Source organism: Acomys russatus, chromosome 19 (assembly GCF_903995435.1).
Source record: "Acomys russatus chromosome 19, mAcoRus1.1, whole genome shotgun sequence".
NCBI classification, from domain to species: domain Eukaryota; kingdom Metazoa; phylum Chordata; class Mammalia; order Rodentia; family Muridae; genus Acomys; species Acomys russatus.
In genome coordinates, this window is record NC_067155.1 from 9,216,500 (window position 1) to 9,235,861 (window position 19,362).

General features: G+C 36.7%; 2 protein-coding genes across 2 annotated transcripts; both read right to left on the minus strand.

Annotated features, from left to right (window-relative positions):
• Positions 1-7,326: 7,326 nt before the first annotated feature.
• On the minus strand, positions 7,327-8,256 carry LOC127203594 (vomeronasal type-1 receptor 4-like). Its single transcript, XM_051162421.1, has one exon. It carries the CDS (start codon positions 8,245-8,247, stop codon positions 7,327-7,329), a length of 921 nt encoding a protein of 306 aa, XP_051018378.1. The 5' UTR covers positions 8,248-8,256.
• A 9,758-nt stretch (positions 8,257-18,014) lies between these two features.
• Positions 18,015-18,944, minus strand: LOC127203589 (vomeronasal type-1 receptor 4-like). The gene has a single exon (XM_051162416.1). The coding sequence runs from the start codon at positions 18,933-18,935 to the stop codon at positions 18,015-18,017; it is 921 nt and encodes a 306-aa protein (XP_051018373.1). The 5' UTR covers positions 18,936-18,944.
• Between the last annotated feature and the right edge of the window lie 418 nt (positions 18,945-19,362).

Here is a 19,362-nt window from a genome sequence, read left to right on the forward strand (position 1 = left end):
ATATATGGTTATGAAGTCACAAATAAAACAAGAAAGTGATTTTGGTTTAAATTTTTCCTTGAATGGCAGTTTTGGTGGCAGCTGAGGTCTGCACATAAAATTCATGTAAATAAATTTGAGACTATTAACCCAACATATCTCATCCAATATTTGTGCAGAATGATACTGACTGAGCTCAGATACCATGCATTAGTGTAAAGTAGTGATGGTACAAAAGAGCACAATGTGTTGCACTGTCCGTCAGTACACATAAGTTGGAGAACACTCTTAGGACAGCAAACCCTATTCCTACAAGGAAAAGTAAGGAGAGACTCCCTGAAGAAGTGGGCAGAAGCAACTGTGAATTAGTACTAGACAAAAACAAACAATCCAAGAAAGGGCACCACTGTTACATGCTGATCAGCCATGCAAGGACAGTGAACAAGCCAGTCAAGAACCAGAAGAAAATTGTCTACAAGGCTTGGTATCTGTAGAAGTTAATATGAGTAGGATGGTGAGCTGGCTGAAATACTTTTAATTAATGTAAGACACCCTTGAATGTTTGAAGCCCTTTCAGACTGGTTTGTTCACTGCACACAGTGTGTTCAGCAGAGGGTGTAAGGAGTCGATGAGGAAAGTGAGTCAGACACGATGGTCAATGGCTCTTGCACCTCTGAGTGAGTAGCAGTCTGATCACTACTGCATGTCTGATTGACTGTCATTCAGACTGCTTCTGAAACATTGAATGACTTCCATCATGGCGCTTCTTTATTTATACAGGGTTCACAAAACAAAAGCAGACTAAGGCTTATCCAAAAGGCGCAGATTATGTGTTTGGTTTTTTTCATTATATGTGTAGGTGTACAAGTTCAGTCACAAGTAGAATATACAACCTGAAAAGATTTTACTTTCTTCAATCCTATAACTCCAATTTAAAGAATCTAAAGAATGTGTCCTGCAAATATAACATATTTATTATATAACAGCCTGCTTTTAGACTGGCAGTGTTTATAGTTTGAAAACACTTCAGGCAAACAGAAAATATCTGAGCAAGACTTCTTAGGGATAGCAAATACTAATACCGAATATCTTTTGCTAAATGTTTCATCTTCAGTGCTGTAAAATCGGAAACATTTACTTTGGCCAATCAGATTATTCTTACATTTACAGTATGACTAACCAAGGAGAGATAAGTCGGGACATGTTTGGTCTTAGCTATCACTGCACAATACTTATAATGCAACGTCTCTTCCATGATACCTTCCTTAGTTCAAATGGAAGAGGCTTCAAACCAATTATTGCACCAATGACCATTAAATACAGAATCAGTTACTAATGCCTCTAAAAGCCTAAGATAAGTGAGGTGTCAAATTAAAATACATTTAAATCCAGAAACAGATGACATACTTGCCCTACACAAGACTGTGAGCTTCTTATAATTCCATTTAAATGTCCACAATGGGAATCAAATCATGATAAATTCACCCCTCCTCCTGTTTTTCCTCCTCCTCTTCCTCCTCTTCTTCTTCCACCTCCACCTCCTCCTCCTCTTTCTCCTCCAACTACTACTACTAAGATACACTACATTTCATGTAGAGTAAGGTGAATTTTAACAATGATTTATTACAATAATCCATCAGCACCTTTACAGATCACCTGCTATGTCCTGCTGTAGCCTCAGTCAGCCACTGCTGGCAAATTAAATCATGGTAAGAACCAACAGGGACTGGGACAAAGTTTTAAAAACTTGTGTCATTCCCACTCACCTCATACTTATGAAGTTATTCCTATGCATTCTCTCTCAGTTCCATGGATCTTTTTCTACACCAACCTCACACTACCAAACTTGAACATAGAGTAAGTCCTCTCTTCTTTACTGTCTCTGCCACTCAGACTGATATCAAAGCACTCACCTGGATTTTTGCTTCTGCAGGATGGTGAATCTATTCAGCACATCTCGGACTCATTAATAATCAGGGCTGTAAGAGAGCCAGCTCAAGACCTGAGGGTGAGGTCTGTGACATTGTGACCTCACCTCCCTGCAGAACTGCAATTTTCTTTTCATCTGTAGTGGTTATGACAATGCAGGCTTTGGGAGACAAAATTATTTAGGCAACTTTTTCCAATTGTCAATTAAGAAAAACTTTTAAGATTTCTTGGTGCGAACCTCCAAAAATACAGTGAATTTGGGGAAGCATTGTGTTTTTAAGATGCCTCAAATTTGGATGGGGCACTGGAAGGTGTTAGTAACATTGGAGTAACATGCGTAAGAAATTGAACTCTTTATATCCCATAGTATATAGATTTCCTTACTTTTTTTAAAAATACAAGTCAACTTAGTTCTTTTAAAAATATTTACAACAACTGTTATAGTTAGTATTCTCTGTACATTTTATATGAGCATGTGAGTTTTATTCAAGTGCAACCCTCAGTGTACAATTACACATTTTTATATCTTACCACCACTTTATTATTTTTATTTGTTCCTGTAGAGTAATTTTAACCCAGCAAAATGGGCTACTCCAATTATGTCCAAGTACTTTGTTGGTCTGTGTGACCTAGTTGAAATGTAGACACACCTTTAGCACACACCTTTAATAGGAAACAGTGAAGGCAAATTTAATTTGTAGAAGCACTTACCCATGTTTAAATGTGATATCTAGTTGAGAGGCAGATGAAGTGATGAATCAGGAAAATATTTGACAGAATAGGAAATGCCTAATGTTCATGAAAATAGAATGGAAACATAGGCAACTGTTTGAAACCAATTTGGTAATTTCTTTAAAAATTGGAACTACATCAAACCTTATGATACAGGTATACCACTCATAAGCATATACAGAAAATTTGTTCCAGAATGCTACAATGACATATTTTCAACTATATGCATACAAGCTTTATTTGTGGTAGCCAGAAACTGGAAACAACCTAGACACCCCTCAACTGAAGTATGGATACCGAAAATGTGGTTCATGTATACAGTGCTTTATTATTCGGCTATGACAAACAATGGCATCATGAAATTTGAGGCAAATGATTGAAACAAGGAAGGATGCTGCTGCATGAGGTAACCCATACCCATAAAGACAAACATGGTGTGTGTTCACTTATAAGTGGATATTAGTAGTAAAATAAAGGATAACTAGTCAACAATCCACAGAGTCATAGAAGCTGAGTAACAGAGGGAGCAGTGGAGGATTCTTGAATTTCACTGAGAAAAAGAAATAGGATAGACATCTTGGGTGGATGGAGAAGGATCCTGGACAGGACTGGGACTGAGAATGGGAGCAAGAGGGATCAGGTAGAGGAAAGATGGCTCTAGAGAGTGCTGGGAGAGAAGACTTGAATGGGGGCATATGTCTGAAACTGTCTAGAAGCCAAGAGGAATGGAAACTCCCAGGACACCATGAATGTGAGTTTGCTGTAAAACCAAGTAATGGAGAATATGGATCCCTAGTTAGCCATCTTCTCTAAACAGGAAAGACTTCCAATAGAGGTTTTCGTACTTCAAGCCAGCTGCAAAATTTTTGGTCTATAATTTGTCCTGCCTAAATGATGTGTAGACACAGAAGCCTAGTATAATTATCATCAGGGAGGTTTCATCCAGCAACTGATGGGAACAGATGCAGAGACCCACAGCCTTACATGATGCTTGGCTTGGGGAATCCTTTGAAGGAGTAGGAAGAAGAATTAAAGGGGTCACAGGGGTCAAGGACACCACAAGAAAACCTACAGAATCAACTGTCTTGGGACCATTAATGACTCAGAAAGAATGAATTTCCAACCAATGAGCTTTCATAGGACATAGAATATTAGTGGTTGATCTTTTCCAAATATTTCTGCTTCGGCAGAGTTATGATTCTACCACTGTACTTAGAAATAATTTATAGATATATATTATTAATAAACTTAGATAAAGATGTTATGTTAGTGGCTTTCCTGTACAAAATTTTGGGGATAATTTGAAGTTGGAGAGACACACTCTTGATAGTAGTGGAAGGGATGTTTTGAAGTCAGACAGCAGGAAGAATGGGAGCTTGACAAGAACTCAGTAATGTGCCTCCATTGCTAAAGGTGGGTGGGTGACAAAAGTGAATATTAATTTCTTATACCCAATTTTGCCCTTTGATTTCTGAAATTCAAGAAATGTTAAGGAATATAGATGTATATCCTGATGGTTTAAAGTAAAAATGGCTGATTGCTTTTATATAAAAGTTTAAGTTTTTTATTCTTTTAAGAGTTCATTTTTATAAGATTACAGTTTAAGGTGAATAATAAAATGATTGGAATCTTTTCGTAACCATAAATTATAGTCTCTGTTTTTCCCACATTTTTAGTAAATAAAAGCATGTGAGAAAAACATATCTTGCCTGCTTACATTTTCTTAATATATAATAAGTTGCTTAGATAAGATTGTATGTGGGTTCTTGGGAGTAGTTTGTTTTTTCATTTGCAAAACATGAGGTACATGATTTTGTGTCATTGATTTTTTTAATTTTTTTATTAATTTATTCATATTACATATCAATGTTTACCCCATCACTTGTATCCTCCCACTCTTCCCTCCCCCCATTTTCCCATTATTCCCCTCCCTTATGACTGTTCCTGGGGGGATTACCTCCCCCTGTATATGCTCATAGGGTATCAAGTCTCTTCGTGGCAACCTGCTTCATGTGTCATTGTAATCACTGACTTGAAGAAACATAGGATGCGATCACATTGTAATTTTTATATTGCTTGAAACCTTTTGCCACGATATATAAACTGGAGGAAAAAAATGAAGTTATTGAGCTTTGTCTCATCCTCTGTGTCTTCTGTGTGCTTGTTTGTGTCTGTGTGTGTGTGTGTGTGTGTACTTACTTCACACTCATTGTTGACCCCATATCTGCTTCTCAGATAAGAAAACACTGCTGGAGCTGGCTTTGACAAATTGGGGAGGGAAGATGTTAGGAGAGATACAAGTAGAAATAGGAGGGAGCAATTAGGCATAGATAGATGATCATATTTCATTATACACATGTATGAAGTTGCCAAAGAATAAAAAGTATCACAGAAATATCTATGGATAATGATATAATAATTCTGTATAGCAGCTTTAACACATTGTATATTTTCTATTTAATTCTTGAGTCTGTTTTTGGATATGTAAGCATTATCGTGTATGTTTCTATGTGACCTAGATTAAGATTAGGAGTCAGAAAATAAAGCAGATACAGAGAAGGGTTCCAAGTTTCTTACAAAAGCTATGTTTTATAGAAACAATTTTATTTTGGTTCATAGAATCATATTTAGAGGTCTCCAGAAAAGGGAAATGAAGAAATAATAACAGCAATAACAACAACAATAATAATAACAATAATAATAGACCATCATAAAATGGGGCAAAGTCAATGAGAATCTGAAGCAAACACTCGTGCACAAGATGAACACAGGATATTTCAAGGAAAACATCAAATTTCAAGCATTCAGCAGCCATGGGTTCTAACCTTAGCCTCTTAGTGTGCGAAAAATTTGTTTCTCATAATCAGAAACAGCAGTACCACTTAAGGCCTGCTCCAGCCAATATCTGGCTCTCCCATCTCAAATTTCTGGCCATAGAGAAGAAACTGTGTCCCCTCTGTGTACAATAAACCCTCAGCAGAAGCCTTTGTGCATATACCTAAACTACTGTGTATGCAAAGTTACCACTGCTATTGAAATATCCCAAAGCATTAATGGGTAATATGGCCATTAATAAATTAGATGCACTTAAGAATCACAAATATGTACACATATAGTGTTAAAATTTTTATAACTTTAATATATTGAATATCGATGTTATCATGGAAGTGGACATTTTATGAGGATGGATATCTCAGAATTCCCAGACTGGCACTCAAATCATGTTGGATTCTTGGTGTTGTGCTTGTCAAGTGATCTGAAGAACTACGGCACATTGATGGCCCTCTTGATTTTGAAAGCATCACACCAGCAACAGAACAGAATGTCAATAGAATAGTATGTAGGTATTTTAAATACGTATACATATGAAATCAACAAAGAACAATTTACACCAAGAAAAAGAAAAGCATTTTTTCTTAATTCTTAAGCAAAAGTCTCTCTATTCACAAAGTTCTTCCATAGAGCTATACCAGGTAAGATCCTGTCTACATTTTCTTACAGCATTTTAAATGTTTTGGCCTTCATGTTGAGGGCCCTTTTTCAATTTTGAACTAATTTTTGTGCGAACTTGTAGATACGAATCTAACGTCATTTTCCTCACTGTGGAAATTCAATTTTCTCAACGCCATTTGTTGACAATGCTTTTTTGTTCAATCATAAGTTTTTGGGACTATGAACCAGAGAACATCTCCTTTTTTTTCCCTGAGTTTGTTTGACCTGGCTTAATGTTATGCATTATCAGTCCATCAATTTTTCTACACAAGTTATGATTCTATCTTTCACTGTTTCAAGTTATACTACATTTTATATAGGAAATGTATTTGGTGTTGGGTTTATCTGTTTATGCATGTGTAGGAAGACACCATTTCATTGCTACAATTAATAAAACAGCAAGGATAATCCATATTCAAACATTTCTATGGTATGAAAAGAAGGTCACTGCTTATAGGTCCAGGATTTGAATACTTTAATCTAATCATAGTTCCAATTTTTAGCTTTTCAACAAACCTCAATCTGACCCCCAAAATAGCTGTATTAATTTCTCCAAATACTTTTGGATAATGTTAACATTATCATGACGCCAAACAGTTAACGAGAGAACAATGACAAATAAAGTTATTATCAAATAAGCATGTAGATAAAAAAATTGTCACTAAAATATTAGCAAACAATCTTCAAAAATCCATTAAAAAATCCATCTTTGGATTCGTATCTGTATGAGGTAACAGACATTACTCTTACGGTGATATTACTCTTGTGATGGTCCTACAGCCTTGTGCAGAACAATTTCATGGCCACACATGGTTTCAGTTTTCCTTAGAGGTAGATTGTTGGCCCCCTAAAACTGGCTGTGATAGCCATATGCATCCAAGCTACCCACCTGGATGAACCCTACAAGAAGTTTAGTAATATTGACAGAATTCTTGCTGACCCCTTTGCATATCAGGTGCGAATTGAGAAGACTCTCACAGCTGCAAGTTGACAGAAATGAGACTCCAATAATATGGAAGCTTTTGTCTGTTTCTAATTCAACAAGTAGAAACACTTGTATGGTCATCTTTCTAATCTTTCAAACGGAAGGTGCCAACCCCCTATTTAAGTCACTGTTTTGACCTTTTGAGGAAAGGGTGTGAATCAACCAGTGGATACAAAGCAAAACATGTCACTTAAATAATTAAGATATGATTAAGGGGGTTTATTCCTTATCCAGAACAAAGTGAGTCTGGGCATAACAGAGTAATGATTCATAATAACAAAAGGTCCAAAAGAGGGAAAACAAAGAGAAATGAAGGGAGTGATGTTCCGTAGCCACCAATTGTGTTTAGGCAACAGAGCAATGCAGCCTCTTAAGAAGGAGGATAGAGTATAAAAACCCAGAAAGACAGACACCAGGGACAGGATGTGTTGTGTGGCTCTGGACTCAGGGGAAGTTCTGCTGGAATTATGAGTGCTGCGGATGTGTTGAACCACCTGTTTGTGTCTGAGCAGAAGGACAATCATGGAGCCACTGGACCACGCAATGAGTCCAGAAAGAAAGACTTCAGGACACAGCACAATTGCTGCATAGAGGGACTCACCAATTGGATCACTCCCTACAGTGGAGCAGTATTCTAAATCTCGCTTTGTTGTCACATTTTTTGTATTTCTTTTACTGAAAGGGTACACAAAGAAAATGAAATTTATCAACAAATACAAAACCCAGATAATAACCATGCAGCATCCAATGTACTTCTCAGCTTTGGCTTTATGATTTGTCCAACACGATTTCCTAGGACTGATGGTGACAGCCTGGAAGACACTCAAGAGACATGTGGTTCCAATGGACACACTCCGGGCACTTTGTTGAATGTACACTATGAAATTGCATCCAAATTCAGGCAAGAACTGCTTCAATCCCCAAACTGCCATTGTGTGGGGAACTCCTGCAGAAAGAATGATCAAGGCATTGGCTGCCATTAGATGCATGAGAATCAAATCTGTGGGCTTCAGTTTGCATTCTCTGTAGTAAAGACCTAGATAGCAGAACAAAAGAGAAAAATTTCCCAAAATTCCAGTGGTTGTTTGTGATAAGAAAACAATTTTGAGTGCCAGGTTCCAGAAGTTCATTTTGTGATTTAGCACAATTTCCTTTAGAGTCTGTCCACACAGTTTTTGTGGTTTAATGAATAACTACCGATGATTGCAGGTTGGAGTATAGGAAGAATCTATCAATCCATTGAGCTATTGAGAGACTGAACCAGAGGGTCCTTTATACTCCTGAGTACAAAGCCAGGAGAGACACATAAAAACACCTCTTCCAGAACTTCTTTGTGAGAATGGTTCCTCTCCATGTTTTTACTGTGAGAATGCTCAATACTTATAACATAAATAGTGATATAATAAGAGAAAAAAAGTTTCACACAAAAGAATCATTCAAGATTATTTGATAGTGGCCGGGGAGAATATTAAATAAATAATAATAAAATAAATAATAATAAAAGCAAAGATGATGCAAACATTCAGAATATATTGATATATGTTAGGGGTGCTGTAGAAAAAGAGAACTTATAATACTCCAAACTATTTTAATTTAAAATTTAATTCCTAATTTATTTATTCACCTTACATTCTGATCATAGCAACCTCCATAGTTGTCTTCCAAGTCTCCTCTCTCTCTCATGCCCTTCCCCCGATCTGCCTTCCCCTTGCCCTCATAAAAGGGGAGCACAATACACACACACACACACACACACACACACACACACACACACACACACACACCTCACTATATCAAGTCCCAAAAGGATTGAAATCATCCTCATCTACTGAGGCCACACAAGGCAGCCTGGATGAAGCAAAGTGATTGAAAGCAGGCAACAGAGTCCATAGACAGAAGCCACTCTACTTACTAGGGGACCCACATGAAGATCAAACTGACCATCCATTAAATGTGTATTGAGGGCCTAGATCTAGTAGATGCGTTTTCTTTTGTTGGTGCTTCCATCTCTCCATAAGGCAGAAGCAGCTGTGAAGAAGTTAAAACACATTTGGAGACATTCTGAGATCTTAGGGACTATCAGATATTAGCTGTCTTTTCTCTATATGTTGGCACTGCAGAGGGAATGGATACGAAACAAAATAGAAAGCATTCTATTAAGTAAATTAATCCAGACACACAAAGATCACTAGCCTGTATTCTGTCTTAATGTAGTTTCTTTGCTCATGGTTACAAGAAATGTTTCTTTATGTGGGATAAATATGTGTTGAGCCAGTGTTATTTTAATGCAGCTTATTAGATGATGACACAGAGCTTGTATGAGACACGGTGAGAAAATAAAGAAAACATAATATGAGAGTAGAAGATTAAATAATGTACCTAAGACAGATAAGATTAGTAAGGGCAGAAAGAAAAAGGAAAGAATTGGATCAAACAAAACAGTAAATATAAAAAGATTTTTAAAGAAACCAGCTACTTTATGTTAACTAAAAGAAAAAGAAATGAACAAACCATGAAAGAAAAAAGGAATAAGAGTGACAACCTTGTACATGTTTGTAAATAAACCAAGAACCTTATACCTTTGCATTATCTGGATGTGCCCACAAGTTCTGTAGAACACTGATCCCATCTGCTTGGGAAGAACAAATACAAACCTGCATGCCAGTAACCCAGTGCTAAGAATCACAACAGTAATGTTTCTGTCAAAGAGAGAAGAATTCATAATCTATTGTTTTATTCTACTGTGTTCCCTGTAATGTTTCCCTTGGAAAAAATCCATGAGCTGTATGGTTATGAAGTCACAAATAAAACAAGAGTGTGATTTTGGTATAAGTTTATTGTTGAATGTCAGTTTTGGTGGCAGCTGGAATCTGCACATAAAATTCATGGAATCGCATTTAAGAGCATTGTTGCAACATACGTTATCCAACAGTTGTGAACAATGATACTGCCTGAGCTCAGATACCATGAATTAGTGTAAAGTAGTGATGGTACAAACATGGACAAGTGTTGGACTGCCCATTGATAAAGTTAAGTTGGGTAACACCCTTAGGACAGCAAACCTTATTTCTACGAGGAAAAGTAAGTGCTTCTTTATTTATACAGGGTTCACAGACAAAAGCAGACTAATGATTATTCCAAAGGTACAGATTACGTGTTTGGTTTTTTTCATTATATGTCTAGGTTTACAAGTTCAGTCACGAATAGAAAATACAACCTGAAAAGATTTTACTTTTATCTGTCCTATAACTCCACTGTAAGGAATCTTAAGAATGTGTCCTCCAAATATAACATATTTATTATATAATAGTCTGCTTTTAGAGTGGCAGTGTTCACAGTTTGAAAACACTGCAGACAAACAGGAAATATCTGAGTAAGTCTTCATAGGAATAGCAGATACTAATATCGAACATCTTTTACTAAATGTTTCATCATCTGTGCTATAAAGTCAGTAACATTTATTTTGGCCAATCAGATTTTTCTTACATTTAGAATATGACTAACCGAGGAGAGATAAGTCAGGACATGTTTGGTCTTAGCCAACCTTGCAAACTATTTGTAAGCAAACTCTCTTGCATGATGCTTTCCCAAGTTCAAATGGAATAGACTTCAAATCAGTCATTGCACCATTGACCATTAAATACAGAATCAGTTACTAATGCCTCTAAAAGAAGAAGATAAGTGAGGTGTCAAATAAAAATATGTTTACATACAGAAACAGATAACTCTTTGCCCTACCCAGGACTGTGAGCTTCTTATAATTCCATTTTAATGTCCGCTATGGGAATGAAATCATGATGAGTTCACTGCTCCTCTTCATCCTCCGTGTTCTCCTCCACCTCATCCTTCTCCTCCTCCTCATTCCTTCTCCTTCTCCTCCACCCCTTCCTCTGCCTTCTCCTCTCACTACTACTACTGCTACTACTGCTGCTAAGATACACTATATATCATGTAGATTAAGTTGAATTTTCACAATGATTTTTTACAATAGTCCTTCATCACCTTTATAAATGGCCTGCCGTGTCCTGTTGTAGCCTCAGTCAGTCACAGTTAGCAAATTAAATCACAGTAATTACCAACAGGAACTGGGACAAAGTTTTAAAAACTTATGTTATTCCCACTCACATCTTAGTTATGAAATTATTCATATGCCTTCTCTCTCAGTTCCATGGATCTTTTTCTACACAAACTTCCCCCTAACACACTTGAACATATACTAAGTCCTCTCTTCTTTACTGACTCTGCCACTCAGACTGATATCAAAGCACTCACCTGGATTCTTGCTTCTGCAGGATGGTGACTTCATTCAGCACATCTCAGACTTATTAATAAGCAGGGCTGTAAGAGAGCCAGCTCAAGACCTGAGGGTGAGGTCTGTGTCATTGTGACTTCACCTCCCCGCAGAACTGCAATTTTCTTTTCATCTGTAGTCGTTATGACATTGTTGACTTGGGGAGACAAAATTATTTATTAAACTTTCCAATTGTCAATTGATAAAGACTTCTGAGAGTTCTTTGTGAGTACCTCCAAAGACACAGTGAATTTGGGGAGGCAGTGTGTTTTTAAGATGCCTCAAATTTGAATGGGGCACTGGAAGATGTTAGTAACATTGGAGTCACATGCATAAGAAATTGAACTCTGTATATCCCTTTGTATATAGATTTCACTTACCTTTCAAATACAAATGAACTTAGGTCTTTTAAAATATTTACAATAACTGTTATAGTTAGTATTCTCTGTATATTTTATAAAAGCACATGAGTTTTATTCAAGTGCACCCCTCAGTTTACAATTTCAGATTTTTATATCTTTCTACCACTATCTTATTTTTATGTGTTCCTGTAGAGTCATTTTAACCCAGCAAAATGTCTCGACTGAATATGTCTAAATACCTTATAGGTCTGTGTGACGTAGCCAAAATGCCCGCAGACTCTTCGCACACAGCTTTAGTAGGAAACAGTGAAGGTAAATTTAATTTGTAGAAGAAATTACCTGTGTTTAAATGTGATATCTAATTGAGAGGCAGACAAAGTGATGAATCAGAAAAAGATTCCACATAATAGGACATGCCTAATATTCACGAGAACAGAAAGGAAACACCGGCTCCTGTTGGAAACCAATTTGGCAGTTTCTGTAAACATTGGAAATAGATCTAGCCTCATGATGCAGCTATACCACTCATCAGCACATACAGAAAATGTGTTCCAGCATGCCACGATGATATCTGTTCACCTATGTGCCTACAAGCTTTATTTGGGGTAGACAGAAGCTGGAAACAAACTGTATACCCCTCAACTGAAGAATGGATACCGAAAATGTGGTTCATGTATACAGTGCTTTATTAATCGGCTATGACAAACAATGGCGTCATGAAATTTGCAGGCAAACGACTGAAACAAGGAAGGATGCTGCTGCATGAGGTAACCCATACCCATAAAGACAAACATGGTGTGTGCTCACTTATAAGTGGATATTAGCTGTAAAATAAAGGATAACTAGTCAACAATCCAGTCATAGAAGCTGAGTAACAAAGGAGCAGTGGGGGATTCTTGAATTTCACTGAGAAAAAGAAATAGGATAGACATCTTGGGTGGATGGAGAAGGATCCTGGACAGGCGTGGGACTGAGAATGGGAGCAGTAGGGATCAGGTAGAGGAAAGATGGAGCTAGAGATTGCTGGGAGAGAAGACTAGAATGGGGGCATATCTCTGAAACTGTCTAGAAGGCAAGGGCAATGGAAACTCCCAGCATGAATGTGAGTTTGCTGTAAAACCTAGTAATGGAGAATATGGATCCTTAGTTAGCCATCTTTTCTAACAAGGAAAGGCTTCCAATAGAGGTTTTGGCACTTCAACTCAGCTGCAAAATCTTTGGTCTATAATTTGTCCTGCCTACAGGGTCCTAGTGTAATTATCATCAGAGAGGTTTCATCCATCAGCTGATGGAAACAGATGCAGAGATCCACAGCCTAACATGACGCATGGCTTCGGGAATCCTGTGAAGGAGTAGGATAAAGAATTAAAGGAGTCAGAGGAGTCAAGGACACCACAAGAAAACCTAGAGAATCAAATATTTTCGCACCATTAAGGGCTCAGAAAGAATGAATTTTCAATCAATGGTCTTTCATGGGACAAAGCATATTAGTGATTGATCTTTTCCAAATAAGTCTGCTTCAGCGGAGTCATGATTCTACCACCGTACTGAAAAACAATTTATAGATGTATATTATTATTGAACTTAGATTAAGGTGTTTTGTTAGGGACTTTCCTGTATAAAATTTTGGGGGACAATTTGAAGTTGGAGAGGCACACTCTTGACAGTAGTGCAAGGGATGTTTTGAGGTCAGACAGCAGGAAGAATGGCAGCCTGACAAGAACTCAATAATGTGCCTCCACTGCTAAAATTGGGTGGATGACAAAAGTGATGATTAATTTATTATACCCATTTTTGAACTTTCATTTCTGAAATTATTTAAAGAAATGTTAAGGAATATAGATGTGCATCCTGATGGTTCGAAGTAAAAATGGCTGATTGCTTTTTATATAAAAGGTTAGATTTCTTTTTCTTTTAAAAGTCATTTTTATAAGATTACAATTTAATACGAATAATAAAATGATTGTATCCCTTTTTGGTGACCACAAATTACAGCCTGCGTTTTTCACTCATTTGTAGTAAATAAAACCACGTGAGAAAACCGTATCTTCCCTGCTTACATTTTGTTAATATATCATAAGTTGCTTAAATAGGATTGTATGTGGGTTCTTGAGAGTAATTTGTTTTCTCACTTGTAATACATAAGGTACATGATCATGTCTTATTGTAATTCTTGATTTGAAGAAACATAGGATGCAATCACATTGTAATTTTTATATTGCTTGAAACGTTTCTGCCATGGCAAATAAGCTGAAGGAAAAAAAATAAAGATGTTGTGCTTAGTGCCATCCTCTGTGTCTTCTGTGTGTGTGCGTGTTGTGTCTGTGTGTGTGTGTACTCATGTCTCATTCATTGTTGACCCCATATCTGCTTCTCAGACAACAGAACACTGCTGGAGCTGGCTTTGACAAATTAGGGAGGGAAGATGTTAGGAGAGATACAGGTAGAATTAGGAGGGAGCAATTAGGCATAGATAGGTGATCATATTTCATTATACACATGGATGAAGTTTCCAAAGAATACCAAAAAGTACCAGAAGGAAATATATATGAATAATGATATAATAATTATATATAGTAGCATTTAAAATATTATATATTTTCTATTTAATTCTTGAGAGTGTTCTTGAGTGTGTATGCATTGTCTTGTATGGTCCTAGATTAAGATTAGGAGTCAGCACATTTGACCATGTCCCCTGAAGGGGGAGACTTGGTGGCCCTCAGAGGAAGGACAGCAGGTTACCAAGAAGAGACTTGATACCCTATGAGCATATACAGGGGGAGGAGGTCCCGCCCCAGTCACAGTCATAGGGGAGGGGAATAAGGGGAAAATGGGAGGGAGGGAAGAATGGGAGGATACAAGGGATGGGATAACCATTGAGATGCAACAAGAATAAATTTTAAAAAGTAAAATAAAATAAAATAAAAGATTAGGAGTAAGAAAATAAAGTAAATACAGAAAAGGTTCTGAATATCCTACAAAACCTATGTTTTATGGAAATCAATTTTATTAAGATTTATAGCATCTTATTTACAGTTTTCCAGAAAAGAGAAATGAAAAATAATAATGGTAATAATAAAAATAACAACAATAACAACAACAATAATAAAATAAAAATAAGACTAGACTATCATAAAATGAGTCCAAATCAATGGAATGTTGAAGCAAACTCTCCTGTGCAAGTTGAACACAAGATATTTCAAGGAAAACATTAAATATCATGCACACAGCAGCCTTGGGATCTAACCTTAGCCCCTTAGCGTGGGAAAAAGTGTTTCTCATAACCAGACACTGCAGCACACGTATAGGCCTATTCCAGCCAACATCTGGCTCTTCCATTGAATATTTCTGGCTTTAGAGAAGAAGTCGTGTCCCCTCTTTATACAACCGACCCTCAGCGGAAACCTTTGTCAATTGGATTCCTAAAACCTGTGCACATACCTAAAGACTACGTATGCAAAGTCACCACTGCTATTGAAGCATCCCAAAACATTAATGGCTAATATGGCCATTAACAAATTAGATGAACTTAAGAAGCACAAATATGTACATGTATTGTATTAAATATTTTTATAACTTTGATATATTGAATATCCATGTTTTCATTAAAGTGGACATTCGATGAGGATGGATATCTCAGTATTGCTAGACTGGCACGCAGATCCTGTTGGATTCCTGGTGTGGTGCTTTTCAAATGAGCAGAAGAACTACTGCACATTGATGGACCTTTTGATTTTGAAAGCGTCACACCAGCAGCAGAGAAGGATGTCAATGGAATAGCATGTATATATATAAATATGTTTACATATAAAATCATCAAAGAACAATGTATACCAAGAAAAAGGAAAACATTTTTCTTAATTCTTAAGCAAAATATCTCTATAAAAAAGGACTTCCATAGAGCTATACCATGTAAGTTCCTGTCAATATTTTACTATAGCATGTTTAAAGTTTTGGCATTCATGTTTAGGGCCCTTTTTCCACTTGGATTCAATTTTTGGGCAAACTTGCAGATACAAAAGCAATGTCATTTTCCTCACTGTGGAAATTGAGTTTTCACAGTGCCATTTGTTGATAATGCCTCTCTGAACCATCATGAGTTCTTGGCACATTTTTCAAATACTAAATGCCTGAAGGTATATGTACTCATGTCTGGGTCTTCAATTTTGTCCTTTTTTGATTACATCTGTTATTTATGGTAATGCCATATAATTTCATTATTATGTCTTTATCGTATTTCTTCATATTGGAATGGTAATCGCTCCAGCATTGATATTGGTTGCTGTGGCTAAGTAGGGTCTTTTGTGATGAGTTTTAGAATTATTTTAGTCTATTTCTGTAAAGGATGAGATGTCATTTTTCATTGGGATTGTATATATTAAATGTGTAAAATAGACAGTTAGGAAAAATGGGCAACAGCTTCTATCCATCTGGACAGTCATGGACTTTGCCAAGACGGGGAGAGGGAAGCATAGCATGGTATCCACTTGATGTTTGATCTTCGCTATTAGAACATATAAGTTCCACAAAATAATGAATCTCATCATATATGGGACCAATATATAAGCTCAGAGATTACATCACACAACATTATACTCAACATCTAAATATGTGGAAGAGCTCTAGGCATATTGACAGTTAGAATGGGGATTGAATTCCCTAGCCTCTGAGGGAGTTGAAGACCAGGTAGCTTAGTTTTACAATGAAGCTTAATTGCTTAGGCATTAAGATGGTTTTAGCTCTAGATAAATGTGATAAGTGGATAATGAGAATGTGTGATGGAGACTGATTTACGTTCAGAAATTCTGATGTACCAAGATAGAAAAGATGTCTTCTTCAGGGCTGTTGAATTCACATAGCCCAAACACTAAGGATATAACATTTATAAAATTCCTGATTGTGTCACGGTTCGTCTTGCCAGAGGTAATCTATAGTATATATGTGTAATAATAAATGTATATTTACAAATATAAAATAATTTCAAGAAAACTACAAACAAAAGACAGCATAGAAAAGGCGAAATAACACTTTGGTTTCAAGCTTTTGGCTTTCTACTCTTAGGATGTCATGTGACCTAGCTGGCCTTTCCATTTGGGACATGAGCTGTGTAGTAAATTCAGTTGGGTGCTTTGTCTACCTTTCTGAGTTAGTAGGATTTTACCCCAGCTTCCTAGCTTCTGAGTCTTTCTTAGTAAAATGAAGTGATTGGGATTCTCTTTCTTTAAAACAACCGGAGAACATGTACTTTTTTTTCTTCCTGAATTTGTGTGACCTGGCTTACTGTTATGCATTATCAGTCCATCAATTTTTCTATACACTTTATGATTTTATCTTTCACTGTAGTCAATTTGTAGTACACATTATATATGAAAAGTATTTAATGTTGGATTTATCCGTTTATGCATATGTAGGAAGACACCATTTCATTGCTACAATAAATAAAACAGCAAGGATAATCCATATTTAAATATTTCTATGGCATAAGAAGGAGTTCACTGGCTATAAGTCCAGGATTTGAATACTTCAATCTAACCACAGTTCTACTTTTTAGCTTTTCAACAAATCTCAAAACTGACCCCCTTAATAGCTGTATTAATTTCTCCACATACTTTTCGCTGACATTACCATTACCATGATGCCACACAGATAAGAACAGAAAAACGACAAAGAAAGTTATTATCAAATAAGCATGTAGATAAAAATTTCTCACTAAAATATTAGCAAATGATCTTCAAAATCATGTTAAAACAATCAATCTTTCGATTGATATCTGTATGAGGTAACAGATATTACTCTTATGGTAATATTACTCCTGTGATGGTCCTACAGCCTTCTGCAGAAGTATTTCATGGGCACACATGGTTTCAGTTTTCCTTAGAGGTAGAATGTTGGCCCCCTAAAACTGGCTGTGGTAGCCATATGCATCAAAGCTGCCCTGCATGGATGAACCCCACAAGAAGTTTAGTAGTACTGACAGAATTCTTGCTGACCCCTTTGCATATCAGGTGGGTATTGAGAAGACTCTCACAGCTGCGAGTTGACAAAAATGAGACTCAAATAATATGGAAGCTTTTGTCTGTTCCTAATTCACCAAGTAGAAAAACTTGTGTGCTCATCTTTCTAATCTTTCAAACAGAAAGTGCCAACCCCCTATTTAAGTCACTGTATTGATGTTTTGAAGAAAGAGTGTGAATCAACCAGTGGATACAAAGCAAAATATATCACTTAAATAATTAAGATATGATTAAGAGGGTTTATTCCTTATCCGAAACAAACGGAAACTGGGCATAACAGAGTAATGATTCATAATAACAAAAGGTCCAAAAGAGGGAAAACAAAGAGAAATGAGGGCAGTGATGTTCACTAGCCACCAGTTGTGTTTAGACAAAAGAGCAAAGCAGCCTCTTAAGAAGGAGGATAGAGTATAAAAACCCAGAAAGACAGACACCAGGGACAGGATGTGTTGTGTGGCTCTGGACTCAGGGGAAGTTCTGCTGGATTTGTGAGTGCTGCGGATGTGTTGAACCACCTGTTTGTGTCTGAACAGAAGGACAATCATGGAGCCACTGGACCACGAAATGAGTCCAGAAAGAAAGACTTCAGGACACACTACCAATGCTGCATAGAGGGACTCACTAATTGGATCACTCCTTACAGTGGTGCAGTATTCAAAATCTCGCTTTGTTGTCACATTTTTTGTATTTCTTTTACTAAATGGGTACAAGAAGGAAATGAAGTTTATTAACAAGTACAACACCCAGATAATAAGCATGCAGCATCCAATGTACTTCTCAGCTTTGGCTTTATGATCCTTCCAACACGATTTCCTAGGATTGATGGTGACAGCCTGGAAGACACTCAAGAGACATGTGGTTGCAATGGACACACTCCGGGCACTTTGTTGAATGTACAATATGAACCTGCATCCAAATTCAGGCAAGAACTGCTTCAATCCCCAAACTACCATTGTTTGGGGAACTCCTGCAGAAAGAATGATCAAGGCATTGGCTGCCATTAGATGCATGAGAATCAAATCTGTGGGCTTCAGTTTGCATTCTCTGTAGTAAAGACCTAGATAGCAGAACAAAAGAGAAAAATTTCCCAAAATTCCAGTGGTTGTTTGTGATAAGAAAACAATTTTGAGTGCCAGGTTCCAGAAGTTCATTTTGTGATTTAGCACAATTTCCTTTAGAGTCTGTCCACACAGTTTTTGTGGTTTAATGAATAACTACCAATGATTGCAGGTTGGAGTATAGGAAGAATCTATCAATCCTTTTAGCCACTGAGAGACTGAACCAGAGGGTCCTTTATACTCCTGAGTACAAAGCCAGGAGAGACACATAAAAACACCTCTTCCAGAACTTCTTTGTGAGAATGGTTCCTCTCCATGTTTTTACTGTGAGAATGCTCAATACTTAAAACATAAATAGTGATAGAATAAGAGGAAAAAAGTTTCACACAAAAGAATCATTCAAGATTATTTGATAGTGGCCAGTGAGAATATTAAATAAATAATAATAAAATAAATAATAATAAAAGCAAAGATGATGCAAACATTCAGAATATATTGATATATGTTAGGGGTGCTGTAG

Bases quoted from the DNA above. Each gene is read 5' to 3' on its own strand.
- LOC127203594 (XM_051162421.1), bottom strand. From the start codon at position 8,247: ATGAACTTCTGGAACCTGGCACTCAAAATTGTTTTCTTATCACAAACA.
- LOC127203589 (XM_051162416.1), bottom strand. From the start codon at position 18,935: ATGAACTTCTGGAACCTGGCACTCAAAATTGTTTTCTTATCACAAACA.